This window comes from Gobius niger (assembly GCF_951799975.1).
Source record: "Gobius niger genome assembly, chromosome: 21".
Lineage (NCBI taxonomy): Eukaryota > Metazoa > Chordata > Actinopteri > Gobiiformes > Gobiidae > Gobius > Gobius niger.
In genome coordinates, this window is record NC_136872.1 from 23,754,871 (window position 1) to 23,767,830 (window position 12,960).

A 12,960-nucleotide genomic window follows, 5' to 3' on the forward strand; every position below is an offset into this window, starting at 1 on the left:
TTCGCTTTTCTCGTGCCGTGGCTCATGCTTTTGTCTGACATAAAAACAAACGGCGCGGTGTGATGATGTCATCAGGCCGCGCCGCTCAGTTTGCTTGCGCAGGTGTGAGGGCTGGCCAGCAGGGGGCAGGTGTGAGGGCTGGCCAGCAGGGGGCGGGTGTGAAACAGAGACCTCTCCTTAATCCAGGCAAACTTGAAATCATTTGCACTTTTATGACTGTCCAGAAAAACAAAGTGTAGTGTAGTGTTTTGATTAATAAATAAATAAAATAAAGATAGACTTTTTTTTAAAGGCAACAAATAATCGTTTGAATAATCGTGATTTTAATTATGACAAAAATAATCGTGATTATCATTTTTTCAATAATCGAGCAGCCCTACTCAAACGTGACTGAAACTAAAAAGGCTTCCAAAAACAACACTTCCCCGTCCGAGAACCAGCCCGGCCCGGCTGAGCTTCCGAATGTCGGGCAGAGCAAAGGCCTTCGCACTGTACACTGCGTTCCAAATTATTATGCAAATGAAATTTTTCTAAGATTTTCTAAATTGTCAACTCAAATGAGAGTCAGCATAATTTTCAAGTCTTTAACTGGTAGAGGATCATTTAAATGTGGCTGAAAAAATCTCCCTGTGATAACTGTATTTTTTTCAAAAATAAATATAGTAAAAACCTCAAAATCCACTGTTCCAAATTATTATGCAACTCATCGTTTCAATACATTTTAAAGCTTGTAATTAAAGCAGTACTAAGTAACTCTTCCCCCTAGAGGCCATAAGTGCAACTGCAGGTGTCGTAGCAAGTTACGATTTTTTAACTTATTAATTGTCTTGGAGAGTAAATACTACGCTGACAGGAAAGGCGAAGGGAGAGAGGGTCACTGTGCATCCAATTATACAATGGAAATATTTTTTTTCACTCAAACTTGGCTGTAAATACTGTTTAAAGTGACGTTAGCCCGCAGTTAGCTTTGCCCGTTAGCATGTTAGCTTCTTCTTCGTGATTACATTAGTGTGTATTGCTTTCTCCGCACCGGTGGCAGTCAAGTTGCAAACATGGTTTTCTGTCCAGAGACACCAGGGGGAGATGAAAGACCCTCCAATCATCCCATTAACACTTGTATTACCCCCACAGGGACTACGGAAAGGATTTATTAAGGTAAACACGTTACTTAGTACTGCTTTAACTGAAAATGGTCATTTGTTGTATTTGTAGCATTAGGAGGTCATATTTACTGTAATCAAAAGCTATTTCAATCAAAAAAATATTAACAGGTCAAGTTATATTTTACCATAGGAGCCCTTGTGTGAAGCAGCTTAAAAATTCTTAAATCCATTAAAATTGTGAGTTTTTGGACAGTTTCTGCTTGGATGTCTTTGCAGGATGTCAGAATAACCTCCCAGAGCTGCTGTTTGGATGAAAACCGCCTCCCACCGTCATAGAAGTTTTTTTTGTTGAGGCTCCAAAGGTTCTCAACAGGGTTGAAGTCGGGGGAGGAGGGGGTCCACATCATGAGTTTCTCTCCTTTTATGCCCATAGCAGCCAGTGATGCAGAGGTTTTCTTTGCAGCAGGACATGGTGCGTTATCATGATGAAGATGATCTTGTTCGGGAAAACACGGCTCTTCTTTTTGTAGCATAGAAGACAGTGGTCAGTCAGAAACTCCACATATTTTTCAAAGGTCATTTTCACACCTTCAGGGATCCTAATGGGGCCGACCAGCTCTCTCCCCATGACTCTGGCCCAAAACATGACTCCGCCCCCTCCTTACTGACGTCACAGCCTTGTTGGGACATTGTGGCCATTCACCAACCATCCACTACTCCATTGATTTGACCATCCAGGGCTACACGGCCTCATCAGTGAACAAGACTGTTTGAAAATGTGTCCTCATGTATTTCTGAGCCACTGCAGCCGTTTCTGTTCATGAGCTTCAATGAACAGTTTAGGGGAGGCCCGGATAGAAGGTTTATGCACAACTGCAGCCTCTGGAGGGTCCTACACCTTCATGTTCGGGAGACTCCAGAGGCACCAGCAGCTTCAAACACCTGTCTGCTGCTTTGTAGCATCTGTTCTCTTAATCTGATGTGTTTGTCTGGCAGAAACCGTCCTCATTGTGCTTTTATCTGCACAAACCCGAGTGTGTCTGAATCATCCACAAATCTCTTATCAGTTCGATGATTACACTTAATCTTTCATGAAATATCGAAGGTTTTCATACCTAGACCAAGGCATTCAACTATTTCACGCTTTTCATCAGCAGAAAGATCCTTTTTCTTTACCATATTGCTTGAAAATGATGATCTGCATAATAAAGTGGAACACCCTTTTTCAGTAGTTTTTCCCTTAACTGGGCTTAACCTGAAAACTAATCATCCCAGGTCTCTGAGATTAATGTCAGTGATTCATAGAGCCCCAAGACACGACACCATCCATGAGTTTCATAATTTTTTTTTTTTTTTTTACCTTTTTGACACAAAAATCCAATTTGCATAATAATTTGGAACGCAGTGTATGGTTTGTGCTCTAATATATCAAAGTTACATTTCGCAGCTGACAATATTGGCCATTGAAAACGTTCAATACATTTTAGTCTCATATTTGTGTCAGCAATCGGCAGCAGAAGTTTCAAAGTGAAACCTGTGAAGTTCATGTCTTCGCCTGTGCCCCGCCGCGCTCTCCGGCCGGCGCTCTGCCCAGTGCCAGCGCTGCCCTCTCCCTGACTCCGCCGCTGCCGTGAGTGGCTTTAGGAAGTGGCTGTTTGTTCCCAGTGCGGGTCCCTCTGGTGTCGTTCGCCCGGGCCGGCCTGTGAAGACCTCGGCCCCGCTCCGAAACAATGGGAGCGTTTTCGAAGGACGCGGCTTCCTCCTCCGTGCCCTCTCTCCGCGCGCTCGTAAAACAGAGAACAACAAACCGGCTTCCCACAAAGAGGCGCGCTCGGTCGGGCCGTGAACCCGCGGCCCGGGGGGGTCAGGGGTGGACGCGGCGGACGGGGGGGGTTAGCAAAACAAGGGGTCGCTCAGAGGTGCAGGAGCGTCTCTGCGGTCAGCGGCGAGTGCATGGAAAATCACCGTTATTTTGAAACTTCTGCTGTGGATTACGGATACAAATATGAGAAGAAAATGCATTACAAGTTTTCTGTCAGTTTGTGTTTTCATATAGAAATAAGGCATTTTAGATTTTAGATTCATCAAAATGGTCAAATTTGCCTAAATGTTTGACCAAATCTTAGTAATGGATAAAGCCAGGTTCACATGTAACGGTTTATCTTGTTGATTTATTAGTTAAAGATTTGTTCAGAGGGGATTTTCTTTACTTTTAAGGCGAGACACTGCAGGTGAATAGGGAAAAATAAATAAATGTAGAGATATCAATTTTAAACTTTTGGTGAACATTACAGATATAAGAATGTTTTCACATAAAAATAAAGCACTTTGAGCATTAAAATGGCCAAAATTGCCTATATTTTGGGCAACGAAATCAAAATAATGAATTGAGCCAGATTAAATGTTATGGTTTTATTTTATTGACATATTAGTAACTAAGATTTTTTCAGAGGGGATTTTGGATATTTTGTTTAGTTTTTCAAAAAACTAATCATCAGTGAAAAAATCTGTAAAGACTCAAATTTCGCCTGTTTTTTTTTTGTTTCAAAGTTGAATAAGTCAGGCTAGGAATTAGATATTAAAAAATCCCTCTGAAAAAACCTTCAAAATCTTGTTATGTCTCAGCCTGTAAAGTTTGGAGTCTGTGGGAGCTTCTATAAGGGCTCAGGCTCTGCCCGAGTGCGGCTTCTCTCATTCAGAGAAAACCAGCCCTGAAGTTTTGTAGCGCAGTGCTCATGCTCGGCCCGTTCTTCCACTTTTCCGCTCCAGCGTCTCGTAGGAGGAAAAATACCATATTTGGGTGAAAGCGTCATCACGGGGCCCCTTAGCAGGACACGTGGATGTAAAACCTGTCAATATTTATGAATGAAAACCCGCGGGAAAGACGGCCTTTCTACGCGGCGCAGCAGCTACTTCCGGGTCGCCCCCACCTCGCAGACAAAACATCATAAAATAAACATCATGCGGGTGAGTTTTGTCGTTTTTATACTGACATGAAAACTAAGATGTAAAGGGAGGAAAATAGATAAAAATCTCCACTTCGACCACTGCGTGAAAAATCAATACTTTCACCTAAAGTGTCTCGCCTTAAGTGAAAATATCTGTAAAAATTCACATTTTTTGTGGTTCGAAGCTCAATCAATCAGGCTAGGAATTAACCTTTGAACCCCGGCCTTTACCGAGCACGTTCTCTCCAGTTCAACTTTACCCAAATCAAGAAGCTTGTTGGAAAAAAGCATCAAAATAGTGGATAAAAGACGAGGCGTAAACGAGGATGAAAATGCAACAAGAAAAGCATCAAAAGACTGACAAAAACAGAACAAAACAGGCAAAAAAAAAAGTGGTTAAAAAAAGACCAGGCCAGATCGGAGACATAGTCCATCCAGCGTGTCCTGGGTCTTTCACGAGGCCTTGTCCCAGTAGAGCATGCCTGGAACACCTGCTCTCGATGTGAAGGAGCAGCGACTCTACTCCGAGCTCCTCCCGGGTAACTGAGCTCCTCACCCTCAGCCGCCCTGTGAAGGAAACTCATTTCGGCCGCTTGTATCCACGACCTCGTCCTTTTGCTCATTACCCAGATCTCATGACCAGAGGTGAGGGCGGGAACTCAGATATAATATAATAAAGATGAGCGGGTCATTCAGCCCATTCATTGTAAAGGTTCCGAGTCCTGTGTGAACCTTAATGGCTGCTCCGTCTCCTCCTACGCAGCCTGTTCCTTAAAAAGGCGGGAAGCCCTGCACTCACGGGGTGGGCGGAGCCTCCACAGGCTCCAGAGCTTGATTGACAGGCTCTGGAGCCAATCAATGTACTGAAAATGCTTCCAAATTTCAGGCTGATAAACACAAACACAAACAAAATATTTCACCTCCCCCAGCGTGGTCACATGGGTCACATGGGTCACATGGGTCACATGGGTCACATGGGTCACATGGGTCTGAGTGATTTTTAGAAAAACTCAGTGGGACGTTTGAAGTCCCATTAGAATCAATGCTCCCAAGTGTCTCTACAGAAGCACTTTCCTCACCCATTGGTGTGAAGGTGAAGGTGAAGGTGAAGGTGAAGGTAAAGGTAAAGGTAAAGGTATACTTTATTAATCCCCGTGGGGAAATTCATTTACTATTTATTTTTTTCTTTATTTTATTGACCTTTATTTAACCAGGATAGTCCCACTGAGATTAAGAATCGAACCTGGGACCTTCTAGCTGTGAAGCACGAGCGCTAACCACTGCGCTACTGTGCCGCCATTTTGTAAATCGATCAGAAAAATCATTTAGATTTGGGTAAAACTGAACTGGAGGGCAAGAGGTTGACAAAGGAAATCACCATGTCAGGATTTATGAATGAATGACTATGGGAAAGACCAATTGTGGTTGAACCTGCGACTGTACAAACCTGAAGGTGATGTTCCAGCGCTTGAGCAGGATCTCCGAGTACTGCTCCCTCATCTCCAGCAGCATGTCGAACAGCTGCGACACCGGGAAGCCGTAGCCCTGAGGGAAACCGGGTCAGACACTGTTACACAGACTTCAGGTGGAGATGTTCCAGGGACGACCTCTGACCTGCAGCGTGTCGGCGAAGATCACGATGAGGTTCTTCAGGTCCAGCACGAGGTCCGGGTCGTCGCAGTAAGACTGGAACAAAATCAATCCCATTTCAGTGCACACTGAGTGAACTAAAACATCTGCAACATCCCAGTAAAGCTGAACAAAAGTTTGGAGCTGAAGCTTTAGTGGAAACAGGAGATTTAAGGATGTTTTTACCGAGTGCGTCCGCAGCGCCGCCGTGATCTTGGACAGCGCCAGCTCCCACAGCTCCTCCACGTAGGCGCGGTTCACCAGGCCCTGCGTCGTGTGGAGCACATGGTCCTCCACCACAAAGAACCTGCAGGAGGAGAGCGGCAGAGACTGAGTCCCAGCGCTCAGGAACAGACTTCAGGACGGAGGCTCCCAGATCTGAACCTGAGCGGTGCTTCATGACTGGACGTCTGTGCTGGTCACGGTCTGTCCATGACCAACAGCACAAGGGTTACCATCAGTGGGACCGTGAGCAGACCGGTCAGACCCGGCAGATCCAAACATACCGAGTGTCATAGAGGATGAGCTGAGGGACTCTAACTCTCATCCTCTTTCCTTGAAGGGGCTAGATGCAAGTTCGCCATTTTATACTCACTACTGCCACCTCAGGTCTTACGTGTAACTGCAGCTTCTATATTAACCCCTTAACTCCCACCTGAACCGAGCACATTTTCTCCAGTTTGGCTTTACCCCAGTCCAGAAGCTTCTGAAAAAAAGGTGTGAAAATAGCGACAGAACTGAGACCAAAACAATGATGAAGATGTGACAAAAAGCTGATCAAAAAAATTGACCAAAAAAATATAAAAAATTACAAAAAATTACAAAAAAATTACAAAAAATTGACAGAAATTTCACAAAAAAATGACAAAAAAATACCCAAAAAATTAACCATAATGTGACAAAAAAAACTACTACAAAAATTACAAAAAAGTTACAAAAAGATGGAATAAAATGTGATGACGTGAGGAAAAAGATCCATTTAGATGAGTTTTGTAGATCTTAGCTTTCAAATGAGGCGTTACACTGGCCTACAGGACTTGGGTAAAGCTGAACTGGAGAAAATGCTCTCGGTTCAGGCGGGAGTTAAGAGGTTAAGCTCGTGCATGGCAGCCATTTTAGGGATAGGTTTGCCTGAGTCCTCCTAGGAACGCCCCCACCTCCTGGAGACGCCTCCGAGCTTTCGTCACCAGCCGAGTAACCAACCACTGCTCCTCAGCAGAACCCCCTCCCCACTGATGCCACAGACAGCGTGTGGAGGGGGCGTGTCTAAAGGTTCTTAACCTCTTAACTCCCGCCTGAACCGAGAGGATCTTTTTCCTCACGTTAACAGATCTTTTTTCCATCATTTTTTTGTTGGGTATTCAACTCATTTTTGTAACTTTTTTGTCATTTTTTCGTCCATTTTTTTAAATTTTTGTCACATTTTTGTTGAATTTTTGTCACATTTTTGTTGAATTTTTGTCACATTTTTTGCCACTTTTTCATACATTTTTCGTCATTTTTTTGTTGGACATTAAACTCATTTTTGTAACTTTTTTGTCATTTTTTTGTCACTTTTTTGTCATTTTTTTGGTCATTTTTTGTCAATTTCTTGTGACATTTTTGTGACATCTTTGCCACATTTTCATCAATTTTTCGTCACTTTTTTCTCACATTTCCATCATTGTTTTCGTCTCAGTTTTGTTGCCATTTTCTCACCTTTTTTTCCAGAGGCTTTTGGACTGGGGTAAAGCCAAACTGGAGAAAATGATCTCGGTTCAGGTGGGAGTTAAGGGGTTAAAGAGACAGAGGCCTATTTCAAGACATTCACTACAGCCATTTTGAGAGAGACATTTTATACAAGGCAGTTATTCTAATTTACTGCGTTTACAGGCCAACAGAAGGTTTGCTCATCATTGTAGTGTGATATAGACTGGTGCTATGTGACTGAAAACCAGTTGTGAGCCTCATGAGGTCATCGTTATCGAAGGTAAACAAACATCCTCATTGTCCAGTCCAGCTCGACCTTCTCTTTCCCTCCTCTGTGACGGTCTGCTCCTCCTCCCTCCTCCACCTCGGCTCCGTCAGAACTTTCCTGCCTGGTTCCCATCTTCCCGTCTCGGCGCCGTGTGTTCCTTGGCGCGGGCGCAGCGGGAACAGTCGGACGTTTTACTGACAGCTCGTTTAACGCCGTCCGACCGGCTCCCCTCCCCGGTGCCCGTTACCGTCTGTCCAGCCTCAGCAGACAGTTCGCCGAGCGCGGCTCCAAAACGCACACGTGTGAGGCCTCGGAAAGTCGGGGGGAAAGAGCTGGAGCCGCTGGTACGAAAACAATTGAAAAGTAACGATGATACAAACCAGAAAGTGAGGGATTTCCCCCGGTGCGGATTATTTGGAAATCTACGGCCTGTGATTTTACTAAAAGGAATCGACTTATTGAATTTATGAACTATTTTCCCGGTTTTTATCATCCAACAAACAGCTCAGAACTAATGACAGACTTAAAGGAACAGGCCAGAGTTTTTCCAGACTGAGATATGTTCTTACCTGAGCTTAGACGAGTTGATGTGTACCTGTCTGGTGCTGTTAGCATTTGGCCTCTCCCAATGTATTCCTATGGCTCCAAACGGGGGTGAATTTAGAAGTGACCGAGCTCTTCCACAGACACAAAGACCAGACAGGTATCAACTGGTCTAAGCTCAGGTAAGAACATATCTCAGTGTGGAAAAACGGTGAACTGTTCCTTTAAAGAGGGGGTATTCTGCTTTTTTCAGTCACACCAGTCTATATCACACTACAATGATGACCAAACCTTCTGTTGGTCTGTAAATGCAGTAAACTAGAATAACTGCCTTGTATAAAATGTCTCTCTCAAAATGGCTGTAGTGAATGTCTTGAAATAGGCCTCTGTCTCTTTAAGAACCTCTGACCCTTTCCGACACGCCCCCTCCACACGCTGTCTGTGGCATCAGTGGGGAGGGGGTTCTGCTGAGGAGCAGTGGTTGGTTACTCGGCTGGTGACGAAAGCTCGGAGGCGTCTCCAGGAGGTGGGGGCGTTCCTAGGAGGACTCAGGCCAAACCTATCCCTAAAATGGCCGCCATCAGAGTTTTTACAGATTACTCAAAAATACGTGAATGTGCCAAGGCAACACTTCAGGCATGTTTTTAATGAGGGAATGACATAATAACATGATGTAAAGCTTGAAAAAGTTGATTTTGCATAATAACCCCCCTTTAACATACATAGTTATGGGCCACTACCAGCCCGCGGGCCGCCTGTTTGAGGCCCCAGTTTAAACTGACTTTTGGTGACTTTAGCCCTCAATTTGGGGAAGAGAATCTTATTTGTGTAGCGCTTTTCATATGACACAAGTCACACCAAAGCACTTCACACATGAAAGGGAGGGGGTTCATTCACTCCAGGCTGATGGTGGTCAGCTATATTTGCAGCCACAGTTTCCCCTGGGGCAGACTGACAGAAGTGAGGCTGCTCACATCTGCGCCAACGGTCCCTCCGACCACCACCACCCACTCACACACAGGCATTGATTTGAATGGGATTTTCCAATATTCTACCGGTCATTATTTTCTGATAAAGGACCTCTGCAAAAAATAATGACCGCTGCCAATGGCAACGGAGTTGCTTTCATATCACTCCGCACGTACGTAGTAGCGACACTATCTCTGTCCCGTCACTGAGAGAGAAGTCGGCGAATCGCTCGTGAAGTTAGCGTGAGTCTGACTTTCAACTTACCCAGAGATTCACCACCATTCCTCCAACTGCGCCTTCAACTAAGTAGCTAGGCTAGCTGCTAGCTTTGCTGCTTCTAGCCTAGCAAAACGTTGCCGAGCAACGCGCAAACTTTTGGGAACTATTTGTCGTGGAAGTCATTAAATAAACCTTTGGACCTTCATAAAAGTGTACGAAGTTTATGTTGTGTGTGTTCAGTTGGTAAATGGCCGTATTCAGGCCATTTGCTGACAGGGTCCGGTTCGCCCTGTCGGTGCTTATTTTCCCGATAATGACCAGCGTTCTACACATCATCCCTTACTTATCTTGCACCTGAAGCGACATTAGAGTCATGAAAGGGCCTAAGCCCAACCCGCGCTGTGCGGCTGAGACCGAGCCGGACAGGACAGCGGTTTATCACCTCGGAGTCATTGTGCAGGTGAGGGGACACGTCCGCGTGACGCTGCACTAATATGACACGATATTCAGTCTTTTTCTTTAATATGATCCTTGTGAATGGCCGACACTGTACGACCCAGGCAGCCGATGTAAAACACACAGAACACTCACCCGACGATCTGATTGAAGTAGCGCCTGTATCCCTCCAGCGTCTCGTGCTGTGGAGGAAACAGACAGAAGGGTGACGGGCCTGAAGCGGCGGCGGCGGCGGCGGCGAGGCTCTGATGAATGTGCGGTGGTGAATGTGAGTCGGGGAGAGCGTGGAGTGTTAGGGCCGTACCATGTTAGAGTGCGGCTGCAGCACGAGCCGCGCCTGTTTCCGACGCTGCTTCCTGTAGTAGTTCTCAAACTCATCGTGCAAACCCTGCGGCGACACACACAGGGCAAAGGTCACGGGGGAACACGGGGAACACGGTGAGGGGGTTTAGGTCAATAATCATGCCAGGAAAACCATTACACAGGTGTCACAGTGTCAGCACAGGAGCTCCATAAGGCCACAGGTGAACAGGGAAAAACAAACACTTTGAAACTTTCACTGTAGAGCACGGACTTACACATGAGACAAACATGTATTACAAGTTTCCTGTCACTTTATGTTTTTGTATAAAATTAAGGCACTTTATGCATAAAAATGGCCCATTTCCAGTTATAGTGAAAACAACCTCAGCAAAGTCACATTTCAGCTGTTTTTTTGGGGTTCAAAGTATTCAATAATCAATCAATTTATATAGTACTTTACAAAAACACCATGAAGACCGAAGTGCTTCACAGAAAGATTAAAACAACTTAACCTCTTAACACCTGCCTGAACCAAGAGCATTTTATCCAGCTCTACCCAAATCCTGTAGGCCAGTGTAACAACTCATTTCACCGCTATGACTTACGTCTCATTTTCGTCAGATTTTCATCGCTTTTTGTCACATTTTTGTTACATTTTTTGTCACGTTTTTCTACATTTTCCGTCACTCTTTGGTCAAAATTCTGCCTTTTTTCCCCCACTTTTTTTCCCCTCTTTTTGTCAATTTTTCCCCCCACTTTTTTGTCAAAATTTTGTCACTTTTTTGTCACATTTTCATCCTTGTTTTCGTCTCAGTTTTGTTGATATTTACACTCTTTTTCCAGAAGCTTTTGGGTTGGGGTAAAGCCAAACTGGAGATAATATGCTCTGTTCAGGTGGAGGTTAAGGGATTAAAAACACAAAATGATTTCAATATAGGTGTTAAAAGCTGGTTTGAAGAGATGAGTCTTTAACCTGGATTTAAAAAGTGACTAAAGGGGAAACTGGTACAGGAGATCAGAGCCGATACCGGAAAAATAACAGTTATGACAGATTTATGACAGAGCTATAATTGCTGCTTCACTCGGCCGCATTACATACGTCACAACTAAACACTAGCGAAAGTCAGATCCAATCGTTTCAAAGGAGTTCCCCCCACCCACCTGATAATGCAGCTCAATTGAGAAGGTCCAGACTACGGAGGCACCGATACCACTTTTTCTAAACCCGATACGAGTACGAGTACTTTGATTTAAGTACTCGCCGAATACGAGTACAAGGCATTTTCTTCAACATTCTTCAACTTAGCGAGTAGCTACAGTGTTTTCATTGTTCTGCTGCAGCTCATTTTAGCTCAATATAAACATTCTGTATGTCTTTAATTTGGATTTTCTGAGGACTTTTTAGTCGCTGGGTTAGTTTTTCAGATGAATAAACCCCTGGGCTTAAAACGGCGTCAGAATGGCCAAAACTGTTAGCCGCGAGTTAGCAACGTTAGCCTGTATGTTGTAAACACTGCAGACGCTGCAGCGCTAACAACATTAAGCTCTGGATAAAACCAGCTCAGACTCTGGTTTAGAGAGCGCAGTCTGTAATAAAGTCAGCTCTATGTGGATCATTGTGTTTACACTAAACAATTCTCCAGTTTGTTGCTTCTTCTCTCCTCAGCTGAGAGCTGCGCCTCGTAGCTGCGCCTCGTAGCTGCGCCTCGTAGCTGCGCCTCGTAGCTGCGCCTCGTAGCTGCGCTGGTCGCACGTCAAATGGTATCGGTTCCTGGTATCGGGACCTCATGAATGAGTACGAGTATGAGTACAAGCATGTGGTATCGGCCCGATACCCGATACTGGTATCGGTGCATCCCTAGTCCAGACCCTAATACGAAGCGAGGTAAGTACGAGTTTCTGTTAAAACTTCCAAGGATATTGGTTTGTTTGTCAGACCAGATGTTTCGGTGCCTTTAGACAAACTCTGACCCGGCTGTCTGGTGTGTTTTACTGAGGAGAAGCTTCTGTTTGTCCACCCGACTATCAAGGCCTGGTTGGTGGAATGCTGCAGAGATGGTTGTCCGTCTGTAAGGTTCTCCCATCTTCTGGAGCTCTGTTGACCATCGGGTTCTTGGTCACCTCCCTGACAAAGACCCTTCTCAGTTCACTGGGACAAAGCAACATTCACACTAACAGCCTGGTTTTCAATTTAATAAAAAACTGGCATTTTCAGAACTTTTTTTGTAAACGGCTCCAAAAGGTTTGTAATTAAATAAAAATGTCCGGTGCTGGAGAGGTTTGTATGAAAGGCTGTTAAAGAATAACTGATATTATTATAGTTTGCATCATCCCATCACTTTATGCTGTGAGTTAATGTAACGTAAAGTCTGTCAAATCCCATCAGTAGGAAAATCCAGGGATCCTTGTGTGAGGTTTTCTTCTTGAGAAAAAAAAAAAATCCCAATTTTTCCCCCAATTTTTTTCAATTTTTTCCCCAATTTCTTTCCAAAGTTTTTCCAAATTTTTTCCCAAATTTTCCCTTCTTTTTGTTTCTTTTTTTACAAATTATGTTTCCCAATTTTTTGTTCAAATTTGTTCCCAATTTTTTTCTTTTTTTTTTCTTTTTTTTTTTAAATTTCCCAATTTGTTTCCAATTTTTCCAATTTTTTCCCCAAATTTTCCCCCTTTTTCTTTTTTCCAATTTCCCAATTGTTTTCGATTTTTTTTTTTTGAATTTTTCCCCCATTTTTTTCCGAATGTTTTTCCCAATTTTTTCCCCAATTTTCCCCCCCATTTGTTTCCAATTTTTTTCCAATTTTTTTCCAATTTTTATCCCCTTTTTCTTTTTTTT

General features: G+C 44.0%; 1 protein-coding gene across 1 annotated transcript in view; it reads right to left on the reverse strand.

The window, feature by feature from the left end:
- Nucleotides 1-12,960, reverse strand: part of exoc6b (exocyst complex component 6B) — a 134,285-nt gene that overhangs the window by 71,706 nt on the left and 49,619 nt on the right. Inside the window, exons 9-13 of the mRNA XM_079579994.1 lie at nt 10,129-10,212; nt 9,960-10,006; nt 5,867-5,987; nt 5,666-5,737; nt 5,499-5,596 (exon numbers count right to left, since the gene is read on the reverse strand). Of these exons, the coding sequence (XP_079436120.1) occupies nt 5,499-5,596; nt 5,666-5,737; nt 5,867-5,987; nt 9,960-10,006; nt 10,129-10,212 (422 nt within the window). The remainder of the gene's footprint in view (nt 1-5,498; nt 5,597-5,665; nt 5,738-5,866; nt 5,988-9,959; nt 10,007-10,128; nt 10,213-12,960) is intronic.